This window comes from Nerophis ophidion, linkage group LG14 (assembly GCF_033978795.1).
Source record: "Nerophis ophidion isolate RoL-2023_Sa linkage group LG14, RoL_Noph_v1.0, whole genome shotgun sequence".
NCBI classification, from domain to species: domain Eukaryota; kingdom Metazoa; phylum Chordata; class Actinopteri; order Syngnathiformes; family Syngnathidae; genus Nerophis; species Nerophis ophidion.
Window position 1 is genome coordinate 11156730 of NC_084624.1, and position 14956 is coordinate 11171685.

The 14956-nt window shown below is 39.4% G+C and overlaps 1 protein-coding gene across 4 annotated transcripts in view; it reads left to right on the forward strand.

The window, feature by feature from the left end:
- Positions 1-14956, forward strand: part of kdm4ab (lysine (K)-specific demethylase 4A, genome duplicate b) — a 63988-nt gene that overhangs the window by 22212 nt on the left and 26820 nt on the right. For all 4 annotated transcript variants that reach the window (XM_061919832.1, XM_061919831.1, XM_061919830.1 and 1 more), the window contains 8 exons: positions 5084-5256; positions 6427-6992; positions 8791-8892; positions 9060-9174; positions 9297-9472; positions 12080-12296; positions 13242-13321; positions 14111-14166. In XM_061919832.1, the coding sequence (XP_061775816.1) occupies positions 5084-5256; positions 6427-6992; positions 8791-8892; positions 9060-9174; positions 9297-9472; positions 12080-12296; positions 13242-13321; positions 14111-14166 (1485 nt within the window). The remainder of the gene's footprint in view (positions 1-5083; positions 5257-6426; positions 6993-8790; positions 8893-9059; positions 9175-9296; positions 9473-12079; positions 12297-13241; positions 13322-14110; positions 14167-14956) is intronic.

The window sequence follows — 14956 nt, forward strand, 5'->3', positions numbered from 1 at the left end:
TATTTGATGTTCAAACTTATAAACTGACAAAGAAGTTGGGAAAGGTGGAAATAAATACTGATAGAGTTGAGGAATTTTCATCAAACACTTATTTGGAACATCCCACAGGTGTGCAGGCTAATTGGGAACAGGTGGGTGCCATGATTGGGTATAAAAACAGCTTCCCAAAAAATGCTCTGTCTTTCACAAGAAAGGATGGGGCGAGGCACACCCCTTTGTCCACAACTGCGTGAGCAAATAGTCAAACAGTTTAAGAACAACGTTTCTCAAAGGGCAATTGCAAGAAATTGAGGGATTTCAACATCTACGGTCCATAATATCATCAAAAGAATCAGAGAATCTGGAGAAATCACTCCACGTAAGCGGCATGGCCGGAAACTAACATTGAATGACCGTGACCTTCGATCCCTCAGACGGCACTGTATCAAATACCGACATCAATCTCTAAAGGATATCACCGCATGGGCTCAGTAACACTTCAGAAAACCACTGTCAGTAAATACTGTTGGTCGCTACATCTGGAAGTGCAAGTTAAAGCTCTACTATGCAAAGTGAGAGCCATTTATCAACAACATCCAGAAACGCCGCCGGCTTCTCTGGGCCCAAGATCATCTAAGATGGACTGATGCAAAGTGGAAAAGTGTTCTGTGGTCTGACAAGTCCACATTTCAAATTGTTTTTGGAAATATTCGACATTGTGTCATCCGGACCAAAGGGGAAGCGAACCATCCAGACTGTTATCGAGGCAAAGTTCAAAAGCCAGCATTTGTGATGGTATGGGGGTGCATTAGTGGCCAAGGCATGGGTAACTTACACATCTGTGAAGGCACCATTAATGCTGAAAGGTACATACAGGTTTTGGGACAACATATGCTGCCATCTAAGCGCCGTCTTTTTCATGGACCCCCCCTTCTTATTTCAGCAAGACAATGCCAAGCCACATTCAGCACGTGTTACAACAGTGTGGCTTCATAAAAAAAGAGTGCGGGTACTTTCCTGGCCCGCCTGCAGTCCAGACCTGTCTCCCATGGAAAATGTGTGGCGCATTATGAAGCGTAAAATACGACAGCAGAGACCCCGGACTGTTGAACGACTGAAGCTCTAGTCTACATAAAACAAGAATGGGAAAGAATTCCACTTTCAATGGTTTAACAATAAGTTTCCTCAGTTTGAGTGTTGTTAAAAGAAAATGTGATGTAACACAGTGGTGAACATGCCCTTTCCCAACTACTTTGGCACGTGTTGCAGCCATGAAATTCAAAGATAATTATTATTTGCAAATAAAAAATTAAGTTTGAGTTTGAACATCAAATATCTTGTCCTTGTAGTGCATTCAATTGAATATGGGTTGAAAATAATTTGCAAATCATTGTATTCTGTTTATATTTACATCTAACACAATTTCCCAACTCATATGGAAACGGAGTTTGTACTTCCAAGTTTAATTTGTAGTGTTAGCCTAGATCTTTTTGCAAGAAGCAGATACAAGTATACAAATCCAACAATGCAACGGACTATACCTCCATACTTGATAAAAACAAAGATTTGTCGAATGATATCAAATATTTTCCGTCGATTGCGTTCCCAGACATCTACTACCTTATGCTCCAGACGTCATTCTACACGACAAAACAAATGAAAACTTGGAAAAGCATGTAGCTCAACAATTTATTTATGTGTAGCTGGGTCAAGCAAATTATTATCAAGACTCTCCCAGATAAATATGCATAGTTTTTGCTTAATTTAGGTTGCGTGCCATGTTTGTTGTTGCTGTTGCACACAGAGTATGCATGTCTTTCCTCGTCTTTATCAAAATACAACTACAGATGTCAACTTTGTATTTGCTGGAAACTTCATTTATGATTGCTGCCTTTGGTAAAAGCTTATTCTTTTAGGTTTTGCTCACATTGGCTTTCTTTTATTTAGACCCCGGGTTTCAAACACAAGGCCGTTTTGCGGCCGTCACTTTAATATGAGAGTTTAATGCTAGTGCGGCCCGCAAGTTTTATATGAATGGCGCTTGACAGTTTTGTGTGCGGAGCTGAAGGAATTTACCAATCACGGTGTGGTATATGGCTCTCGAGGGCCGAACATCGACGTCACTTGTGTGATGCATGAAGAGAGATGTTTTGCCGCTTTTCCACTAGACCTGAACGCGCTCTTCTTCCCTCGCTCTCTCTCTGTCACTGTGTGTGTGTTTGTGTGTGTGTGTGTTGCTCTCTCGCTCCCTCCCCCGGCGCCGCTGTAAACAGTCCGGGCCGGGGAGACAAGCGGTCCGGTAGCTTCCAAAGCACTAAGCCGAAGGACCAAGCTACAATACTAAACTGTGGTGCACTGGACCCCAGTGGTTAAGAGAGGAAGAGCCGTTGATATTATTGTCATATGCATGTAGGGATGTCCCGATCCAATATTTATATCGGAAATCAGTCAGATATTAGCCAAAAAAGTTAATATCGGATTTTATCGGACTGAATCTAAAAACTCCGATATAAGCTGTCCATTTGCCGCTGCAGCACTTCTATAATAGGTGACTCTGGTTTGATCACACTCCAACACGTTGGAAGAAGAGCGTCTCTGATCCAGCATGCACAGCCCAGGTGATCACAACAACGACAAGGCGTGTGCTTGCAGCAAAGTGTAGTGATGTCGGCTGTGTGGAAGTATTTTAACGTAAGCTCGGACAAAGGCGTTGCCGCTAAATGCAAAATTTGTCAGGCGCAAGTGTCCCGTGTTGGGACAGAACCGGGAAGGTTCAATACAAGCAACCTCATCGCACATTTGAAAAAACAGCACAAAAAAGAACATGAGGATTTTCGCGAGAGCAGCAAGGCGAAGCAACAAACCTCTGGCTCGCTTCGGTAACCCACGCTGGCCAAAAGCTTCGCAAGATGTGACAAACTACCACGGGACAGCCAAAAGGCAATGGCCGTAACAGAAAAGATAACCCAGTTTATTGTGTTTGACGACCAGCCCATGTCGGTGGTGAGTAATGTCGGGTTTAAACGCTTAATGGAGCACCTCCAACCTCGCTACATTATTCTTATCCGCCACTACATTGTAGACAAAACAGCACAGCATGCCGAAATGCTTATCTTCTTAAAAAATATCTCCACATTATGCTCGGACTGCAGAAAGTGGAGGAGGAGGAGGAGTAGTAAGGGTGGTCAGCACTGACTGATTATTATTTGTTTTATGCTCTTGTTATTAGAGTGATATGTTTATTGGGTTTACACTATTCTTCAGTGAAGAATAGTGTAATTACTACATTCTTTTGGGCACAGTCAGTCAGTGAAACTGGAGCTGTGAACTCTTAACTTAGAGCAGTTGGACAGTGAACAATATTGTGTTGTTTTTGTCCCTGCCAACAGTTGTTTCCAACATATGCTGATTGTAAAAAAATAACTGAAGTGAACTTGAATTGTTTGCACCTTAAAATGTTTTTTTTTTTTAATTGGATATATTTAGGTTATTTTTCAGGGTCTTCTAATTTATTTTAAATTTATTCTATTCAATTGTGTAATTATGTTGGTATTAGTGGTTATTTTAAATATAACATTTTGTTTTTATTGGATTTGTTGAGGTAATACTCTTATGTTGAAGGTTAACATTTATGGAACCAATTGGTTAATAATAAATGGGTCAATTTTTCCTATTCGTGCCCTTGCGGACTATTGTTTTCTGTTTTAACACTACAACATCAGTAACAGTAACATCACTTTATCAAGCCTTTTCTAACATTCCACACAACAAAATAAGGAATAATTATATGTATGATTCGTGCCTATATCATATCGTATTGATATCGGTATCGGCCAATACTCAAGGCAACAATAACGGTATCGTATCGGAAGTGAAAAAGTTGTATCGGGACATCCCATATGCATGTACAGTAGATGGCAGTATTGTCCTGTTTAAGAGTGTCAAAACATTGCTGTTTACGGCAGACGAACTGCTTTAGGGGAGACGAAAACGTGACTGCTGTTGTTGTGTGTTGTTACCGCGCTGGGAGGACGTTAATGAAACTGCCTAACAATAAGAAACCAAGAACTCGCCCTCGATCATTCTACAGTTATAACGTCATTAGGCAGACACACTGTTAATATTGTGGGAAAGCACACGTGAAAACAGGCTGTACTCACTCAGGTCTGCATGGAGCTGGAGGGGGGGTGGCCTCCAGCTCAGCCTGAATTTCGGGAGAAAATTTGTCCCGGGAGGTTTTCGGGAGAGGCGCTGAATTTCGGGAGTCTCCCGGAAAATCCGGGAGGGTTGGCAAGTATGCTTCCGCCCTTCTTGATCACCTCTCGAGGAACTGTGAAGAAACTTTTATCTTTTTCGCAACTTGAACGGCTCGTACAGCTGAAAACAACCAAGCGTAGGGCATTTTTCTTCGAGAAAGGCTAAATGCCGCCTATTACCCATTGCGAACAGACACTGGCTTGACCACCAAAAATATTTAATGAGCGGGATGTGACCAGAGTTGTCTGGTATCTATCAATCAACGTTTATTCATATAGCCCAGGGGTAGGGAACCTGTGGCTCTTTTGATGGATGCGTCTGGCTCTCAGATTAATCTTAAGTGACATTGCTTATTAACATGATAAGAAATGAATATTTCCACTGGTAATCAGAGTTAAAAATAACGTTCAAAATATAAGAATTCGCCTGCATTTTAATCCATCCGTCCGCTTTTTACCACATCTGTTCAAGAAGTCACCTTAGTGGTAAGAAATATTTTACTTATTATTGGTGAATAACAATGTTATTAAAAAGAATACAAGACTTATTATACTCAAAACCTGTTGGTGTTACTTAAAAATGCACACACTTAGTTGTATTCAGTGTTAAAAAATATGATATGGCTCTCACGGAAATACATTTTAAAATATTTAGCTTTCATGGCTCTCTTAGCCATAAAGGTTGCCGACCCCGGATATAGCCCTTAATCACAAATGTCTCAAAGGGCTGCACAAGGTGGGACATAGCCAAACCTTGCAACAAAAAGCTGGGGTTATACCCCACCTTTTTGTTGGAATTTCCAGCTCCTTCCAAGTGTGTCAACTTCTCTAAATGTCTCAATCTTCAGCCCTCCTCAAAGAATTGAGACCAAGAGACACAGGGTGTGTCTGGAGCTGCCCAAGGAGGTTGTCCCCAAAGATGAGGATGACGAAAACGGGGAAATGGTGCTGTATGCGAAGCGCCCCAGGCTCACCCTTTTGCCACCACGTACTATGCCGCAAGACGGGAAGAGAAATAAAGGTAATATCTCCTTACCACCTGTACATGGTCTTAGAAGAGTAGTCTACTTTAAGTGACAAAGTATTATTTAGGGGTGTAACGGTACACAAAAATTTTGGTTCGGTACGTACCTCGGTTTAGAGGTCACGGTTCGGTTCATTTTCGGTACAGTAAGAAAACAACAAAATGTAAATTTTTTGGTTATTTATTTACCAAATGTGTAAACAATGGTTTTATCCTTTTAACATTGGTGACACTATAATAATTCTGCCCACGTTAATCAACATTAAACTGCCTCAAGTTGTTGCTTTGATTAAATAAAATGACAAAACCTTTCTTCTACATATAAAAAGTGCAACATTAAACAGTTTCTAGACAACTTATCATGTTTGATTTATTACAGCATTTGGGAAGCCTGTAGTTGACTTTTATTATGTAAATGTTATATTTTTGTCAACATATGATAGCAGGGACCCTGCCATTCAAAACTAGGCTGCTACATTACTAATGATTAATATAACTATAGCTGAAAAAATGGTACAATAGCTGTAGGAGATACTATTCATCCCTGAACACCATGGACTTCATGTTAGTTCATGTGAAATAACAGACAGACAGGGCTTTGCTGCCCCCAACACACGCACATGCACACACACACACACACACACACACAGCAAAATGAGCTAACGTTACGCTAAAAGCTAATTAGCCTTCACCTCAAGCCAGAACTGTGAGCGACCTGAGCCGAGTTTAAGTTACTTGAAGGTCAACGGGCTCATAGTGATGCTAGTAGTAGTTGTGACTTGGAAGTGTTTACCGGTAGTATAATTTGGGGAGAGTACGCTGGCCGCTGCTAAACACATATCTGCTCGACACTGAAGCATTGACTACATCGCTCTGAATACGCACTGCTGATTGGCTTTGTATGTAACCAATCAGATGGTTGTGTGGGCGGGACAATGCTGGGTGCTCAGACAGAGGCAGAAAGCAGAGCAGCTTGTTAAGACTTTAGCTTACAAATTTGTTCGATACACCTCCGAACCGGACTGAAATCCCCGTACCGAAACGGTTCAATACAAATACACGTACCGTTACTCCACTACTATTATTTCATGGTTCGAAAGGCATTCATTTGAACTTCTTTTTTTTTTATGACCGATTAAATACTAATACCACTGATTTTATTTACAGGCCCACCCAAGTTGGTCGTCACACCAACCAAGCTCACTTTGGTGGATCCGTTTCACAGAAATGCAGGCCTGCCGCCTCAGTACTCCAAGACTCGTTCGCCGGCCTTACCTCCTCAGCCCCAAAACAGTCATCTGTCACCTGCAGCGGCGCAGCCCGTCCGTAAAATGGGTGTGGCCAGCTTGCTATTTCATCGGACACTCACTCAAAATGATATCCTGAAAGTGCACACGTATCCCCGGGAGAAACAGCAGCTTCCTACCCAGCTGCAGGTGCACAGCTACGCCAAAGAGCATCAGCCCCCTCTTCTTGTGATCGGAGGCACCATGCCGTCACACACACAAGTCCAGTCTGCATCTCAGTCACCGGGCAGTGGAAACATTGAACCAAGGCTTGAACCTACAGTGTTCCTCACCAGTGTAACTGAACGGTCTGTGGAAAATGACCAAGATGCGAACAAACACAGCGTTTCAGTTACCGTTGCTGTTCAGGATGCAGTGGTGAAGGCCAAAGATGAGCCTACCAGTATACCGCAATACACCAGGATCAACAAAATACATGAAAGAAAGGTATGTCTTTTTATTTAATTTTTACTGGAATATCATTAAGGACAACCGCATGCAACAACAATTAGAGTGCAGTTTTAAAATTTTCTTTGTGGCTTGCATGGCAAACAAATCAACTAAAAGTGCTTCAGCGATGCTTTTTAAACAAGAAAAAGTAATGTACCGTATTTTTTGGAGTATAAGTCGCACCTGCCGAAAATGCATAATAAAGAAGGAAAAACACATATATAAGTCGCACTGGAGTATAAGTCGCATTTTTGGGGGAAATTTATTTGATAAAACCCAACACCAAGAATAGACATTTGAAAGGCAATTTAAAATAAATAAAGAATAGTGAACAACAGGCTGAATAAGTGTACGTTATATGAGGCATAAATAACCAACTGAGAAGGTGCCTGGTATGTTAACCTAACATATTATGGTAAGAGTCATTCAAATAACTATAACATATAGAACATGCTATACATTTACCAAACTATCTGTCACTCCTAATCATCAACTTAAAGTGCCCTCTTTGGGGATTGTAATAGAGATCCATCTGGATTCATGAACTTAAGTCCAAACATTTTTTCACCCAAAAAATCTTTAACATCAATATATATGGAACATGTCCCAAAAAAATTGAGCTGTCAACACTGAATATTGCATTGTTGCATTTCTTTTCACAGTTTATGAACTTGCATTCTTATTTTGTTGAAGTATTATTCCATAAATATATTTATAAAAGATTTTTGAATTGTTGCTATTTTTAGAATATTTAAAAAAAAATCTCCCGTACACCTTGGCATACCTTCAAGTACCCCCAGAGGTACGCATACCCCCATTTGAGAACCACTGGGTTAATGCACTGATTAAAAGTGTAACTTGTGTTTTTTTTTAATGTTGATTTAATAAATAAAAAAAAGACAAGATTGGTAGATTACCGTATTTTTGGGATTGTAAATCGCAGTTTTTTTCATAGTTTGGCTGGGGGTGCGATTTATACTCAGGAGCGACTTATGTGTAAAATTATTAACACATTGCCGTTAAATATCAAATCATTTTATTTAGCTCATTCAGGTAAGAGACTAAACGTATAAGATTTCATGGGATTTATCGATTAGGAGTGACAGATTGTTTGGTAAAGGTATAGCATGTTCTATATGTTATAGTTATTTGATTGACTCTTACCATAATATGTTAGGTTAACATACCAGGCACCTTCTCAGTTGGTTAGATAGATAGATAGATAGTACTTTATTGATTCCTTCAGGAAAATTATTATTATATCCCATGAAATCTTATATGTCTAGTCTCTTACGTGAATAAGCTAATAAGTTATTTATGCCTCATATAACGTACACTTATTCAGCCTGTAGTTCACTATTCTTTATCCATCCATCCATCCATTTTCTATCGCTTATTCCCTTTTGGGGTCGCGGTAGAAAATTGACTATTCTTTATTTATTTTAAATTGCCTTTCAAATGTCTGTTATTGGTGTTGGATTTTATCAAATAAATCTCCCCCACAAATGCGACGTATATAATGTTTTTTTCCTTCTTTATTATGCATTTTCGGCAGGTGTGACTTATACTCCGGCGCGACTTATACTCTGAAAAATACGGTACAAACTAATAATTTAGTAGTTCCATGATTATTTGTTTCCATCTTGTGTCTTGACAAAAATAGATTATGACGGTTCTGTGCTAGCTCTATCCCGTTCATCTCTCCAGCATGGCATAATTACCAGTCGATGAGCACGGCAAGAAAAACAATGACTAATTTGCCAGTAATGAGTTGTAATCATCCTGTTCCAAACAGGATAGCCAATGCCCTGTCACAGGTGGTGGCGTTGTCATCTTGAAAAGCACGACTCCAGTCAAACAGCCAATGCAAGTAAAAGTGAGGGCTGAGGATTATCATGTAAGTACTAAGATATTTATTTTTTACTATAAATTAATACCAGCACAAAGCTCATAGTAATAGTTTATAAGCAATTTTGCTGGGCTGTGTGTCCCATCCATTGGGGTAATGATTTTTTTTGTGCAGAGGAAAGTACTGTCTTGCTAAGTATTCTTTATTACCACTAGATGTCAGAAGAACAGTCCTACTGCATGTCAGTCAACCGACAGCAACAGAAGCATGCCCAGCTCAGGAAGCTTCCGCGCTACCACCCTCTCTTCAGAGAGATATACAGCGAGGATGGTGAGCAAAAATTAATGTTGTATTCATTGTAAATCTAAGTTACCTGCTTAATCCTAAATGATTATTTCTATGTTTGTATCTCTTTTTTCCACACCTCATCTCCAATGTCTTTGGTCCTGTAGAGCTATATGTCGATAAGGAAATTGAGCAAGAGGAGAAAGAGGAGTGGGCAAAGCCGCTCAAGCAACTGTGGCAGAGTCGGCCTGTAAACCCCCAGGTGGAGTGGGAGTACAACAAGAGAATGGGTGAACAGGCTCCTTACTGCTCCATATGCCTGCTTTTCCACACTCACCATCAGGTGAGGTCCTTCATTTGCTTTCCCTGTCATGGAACACTGATTCAGACCTAAAATACAAAAAAAATATTGGCACCGGTGTTCTGACAAGATGTGCATTCCTATCGATTTTTGCCACATAACACAACTGTGCATGTGTATAATAACAAATGAGCACATGTGCATTGAACTGCTTACAGTTCGACTTAAATGTAAATTGAATTAAATTGAAAGGAATTAAATTGACAACCTTTTTTAAATGTTTTAACTGCATACCTTTTTGAAGGAATATTTCATGTGAGTAAACGGTAAATGGGTTATACCTGTGTAGCGCTTTTCTACCTTTTTTAAGGAACTCAAAGCGCTTTGACACTAGGGCTGGGCGATATTGGCTTTTATCAATATCTCAATATTTTTATGCAATATCGCGATACACCATATATATCTCCATATTTTGCCTTAGCCCTGAATAAACACCTGATGCATATAATCACAGCAGTATGAAGATTCTGTGTCTACATTAAAACATTCTTCTTCATACTGCATTAATATATGCTACTTTTAAACTTTCATGCAGAGAGGGAAATCACAAATAAGGCAAATTACCAAAACTGTATTTATTAAATACTCTTCATTCTCTCGCGGGTGACTTTTTTAATGAAAGAACAAATTAGTAGTGCTGCTACCTTTTTTAAGCAACACTTCTGCTGCATACTTTGCATGTTGCTGCTGTCTGCAATTTCCCCCCAAAAATGCGACTTATACTCCAGTGCTACGTGTCTATGTTTTTTTCCTTCTTTATTATGTATTTTTGGCCGGTGCGACGTATGCTCCGGAGTGACTTATACTCCGAAAAATACGGTAAACCTTGACAGTAACGATTTATTTGGCTATGATATTTATGTAAACATGTCAAATCAACATATGTATCATTATGTACTAGGCCATCAGTTAGCTACATATTCAAGTAAATTGCACACACTTAAAACATTTAAAACAGGTTTCCGTGATATACACATGCACAGTAGCGGTGGGAATGCACAACTTGAGGGGTTTGCACAACTTGTTAGAACACAGGTAGCGGTGCGTCAGGCAGCAATGCCCAGCAGACTGACTATTCAACTGTTATCTTCATAAGTCTAAGCTCCCATTTGACATGAATTTGAAGAGTCTGCTTATTTGTCATGCGACCAATTGAGGTGTGACTTTAGAAAATAACGTTAGTTTATTGTTACAAGGGAGTCCCTTTACCCATTTTTACCTCAAATCGGAGTTAATACGAGTACACTAATACCACAAAATAGTGATGACTTTTAAAAACAAGTTGCAGAAATGTATCTTCTATTTTGACCTGTAGATGATGAAGTCAGTGTCAGGGTTTTATTTAGTTTATGATCACACGGTGTGGGCACTGACAATGAATCCAGAAAGTGTTGACAGCGCTTCACTTTTTCCACATTTCGTTATGTTACCACCTTAATCCAAAATGGAATTAATTCGTTTTCGTCTTCAAAACTCCACACATTATACCCCAGGGCTTGGCAATATGGCCTTTTTTTAATATCTCGATATTTTTAGGCCATATCGCGATACACGATATACATCTCGATATTTTGCCTTATCCTTGAATGAACACTTGTCGCATATAATCACAGCAGTATGATGATTCTATGTCTCTACATTAAAACATTCTTCTTCATACTGCATTATTATATGCTACTTTTAAACTTTCTTGCAGAGAGGAAAATCACAACTCGCTCAATTAACCATAACTGTATTTATTAAACAGTTATTAAGCAGTGGCGGTCATTTTATTTCCAAAACTGAAAGTGCAAGATTGTCAGAGACATTTTAAAACAAGCCAAGAGGGCACTTTTGTGCATGATCTCACTAAGATGACATATCAAAACAACACTAAATTAAAGAGCACTTTTTGTACAGAATGCCACTACAATAGTTTAAAACACTTAAAGATATTTCAATAACTGTCAAATAAAAATGAGCTGCATATTGGGAAACCTGTACATGTGATTTTCAATACATTTGCAGACACCAAAAATAACGTGTTCACATTGTCATTATAAGGTATTGTGTGTAAAATTTAGAAGACCAAATTAAATTCATTCTATTTTAGAACAAGGCTGTAATATTAAAATGCGGAAAGAGTGAAGCTCTGCAAATGCTTTCCCGATGCACTGTATCTCGTAATGTCTGCTTTTTCTCCGTCAGAATGTTATGCAACAGACTTGTATTTATTACAACAAATTTGCAACGAAAACGTGTGCATGCTTGATAACAAAGTGGCTGCATTTTAATCCCAATGCCATACTTTAATTTGGTAAAGTTTGTCTTCAAGATGTTTAAATTGTGTGGACAAATGTTGTCGGACAACTTGAAGGGGTACTTGAAAGATATTTGAGGTATACAAATACAGTGTGTGTGGACATAGCCTAAGCTGCATGCTTGACACCTTTCATCCATCAGGTTAACATTTCTTTACCAGTAAAAATGTCATATTCATAGAAACTTTGTTTGTCATTCATCTTGTATGATTGGAATATGGGTGCATTTCACAGGCTTACTTTCAAACATTTGGAACATGACTTTAATATAATTGTACATTTCTTTTAGTCTGAGGCCAGTGATGGGAGTTCCACTTTGACATTGGTGTTCCGTCAAGGTTACCATTGGTCCAAACCACTCATTCCTGAGATGTGTTTTAACACGCATAGTGATACCACCAAGGCCAGTGATAGCGGGAAGGGCCAACTCTCCAACCCTCATATCAGAGAGGACGGCACCAGCCGGCTGGTCAGCTGTTCTCAGTGCTGCGTCCGCGTACACACAAGTAAGCTTTTTTTATATTCACACGTTTCCGTTTCTGTCAGCTGCTGTTTTATACTGCGAGGTACCTGAGGTTCATCGTGAAAATGTTATTAAACATAAGCAAGTGTGAGTGAAGATACAAGCATAAACTCCATGTCGGGCCAAGAGTCTCTACATCAGGGGCTCCCACACTTTTTCTGCAGGCGAGCTACTTTTCAATTGACCAAGTCGAGGGGATTTACCTTTCTCATATATATAATTTATTTTTTATTTATTTATGAAAGAGACATTTTTGTTGACAAGTTAATGGCGTTTATTGACAATGCAAGCATGTTTAACACATAACACATTTCTCTCATGAAGACTAGAATATAAGTTGGTGTATTACCTGATTCTGATGACTTGCATTGATTGGAATCAGACAGTAGTGCTGATAACGTTGACATTTTCAAATGGAGGAGAAAAAAAGTCCTCCTTCCTGTCCAATACTACATTAAAGTGGTTGATTTTTGGCATCTTATTCGTCCAGCTTCCAAACTCCTTTTTGTACACTTTACAAGACATACATTGGCTGCAAACTCCATAGCTTACTAGCTTGGGCACGCCAGCTTTCTGAGACTTTTATTTTGTTAGTGCAGGCAGGATGAAGCAGCGCTTTTATTGTGAAGACAGGAACTGTGCAGTCGGTCTTTAGGCTTTTGACGGCAGGTACGGCGCGAGAGTCTGTTGAAGTAAAAAGTGACATTTTTCGCAGCAGCCAGACCCTCGGGTGCCGTGAATGTCATTCAAGTGACGTCTTAGTGAAGATTGATGATTGCAAGTTTTTAGGTTATAACCTGGCTGACGATCGACTGACACACCGTCCGCTCGATGGACGTAATGGGCACCCCTGCTCTACATAGAGGATCGAGAAGTGTGTAGCAAAAGCCATTCAAATATGTTTGTGTGGGACTCTACTCCTGCTCAGGTTGCTATGGCGTATCCAAGGAAGAAGTGGAAGAGAAGGACTGGCTGTGTGCTCGCTGCAAAGCTGATGCCACTTCAGAGGTTTGTTTATTTCAATTATTTACAGTTTTTTTTGGTCCACTGGCAAGCTGCTGTAAAACACAGCAAGGTTGTTGTGTCCTATTTGTTAAATGCTGTAACGCAGTAATCCCGGTGTTGCCATCTAAAGCTATATAAATGCAGACCATATATATATTTTTTTGTAAATACACTGTTATAATATTTTATAACAAGAAGAAAGAAAAAAAATTCTGACTTTATGAGCATCTCCTTGAATTGCTGGTTCTCAGTATGTTGCAAAAAGCACAATAAACACGTAGCATTTGTCTTTTTCTCACTTTAAAATAAACTTGGTTTTGGACTTCCCATTTTGACACTGGGAGGGTTCCCTTCCTTTGTGTTGCGTTGTTTTTCAAAACATTGTTCCTTATATTGTTTGTGGGATTTATCTTATCTGTTGTTATCAGCATTCCTGTCAGTTTTTTGTAGAACAATCCTGGAATATTGCCCAGTATTTGCACACATTTGAACTCCAGTGTGGGTCTCATGTATGGTTCAATGCACTCAAGGGAAGTTTTGCTCTGTAATTGCAGTAAAACCTCCTGAGAACCAGTGTCCTTTGCAGTGGACATTTCTTTTGCCAGTTACATATTTTAGGAACAAATATTTAATAAAACACACATTTCCACTACAAAGGACAGCTTTTCTTCTGGTTTATATAGATGTTTTACAGTTTTATGTAAATGTAAATAATTGTTTAACTTCAGAGGTAGATTATCAGCTCTGGATTCCAGTTAACCTTTTCAACAAACATTTTGTTTCTTGCTCCAGGATTGCTGTCTGTGTTCTCTGAGAGGTGGAGCTCTGCAGAGAGCCAACAATGACAAGTAAGTCGTCTCAGCAACATTGTTTGTTTTTGTCGCACCCACCAATGCAGCACTTTTCCTCTTTATGACTTGGGTGTTTTTGTCACTTTGCACAAACTGATCCAAAATATAGGTCACAGTGGTAAAAATCCATTACGTCAGTGACAACGGCACTTTTAAAAAACAATCAGTCTTTCGGTCACAATGTTTTTTTATAAGACAAGAACATATCTTTCTGGTTTTATGCATTCTATCCCTCATCTAGAAATTAAGCCAATGAAGGTCACTCTATTCCGCCTATAAAACGCTCTAAAAATATACACGTTATAACTATACATGAAATCTAGTAACGGGAACATTCATCATGTATTATTTCTATACTTTGCTCATTTTAGGCACAGGCGACGTATTACTTTTACAGACTCATCACAACGTTCGTTCTCTCCTAACCCTTGTGTAATGTTCATATTGTTGTTACTCAGCCAGCGTTTGTGGGTCTGATGGACCCGTTGCATTTTGTGGCTTTTAGTGCCTCACAATCAAACACTTTTATGTTATATACTGAACAGATGTTTAGCTTATCCCAATAAAAATCTGTTGAGTGTAGGCACACAGAACATCAGAGCGTCAAATGTGCGAGAAAATGAGAGCAGACAGTGTTAACAAACAATGTTGCAACCTTGTGTGGGAACTGCAGGTGCAGAAACACAAAAGAAGAATCACTGTGCGATGCAGAAACTGGCAGAAAAATCTTCCGTGCAACATTCATATTTTTGTTATTCAGCCAGCGTTTGTGGGTCTGATGGACCCG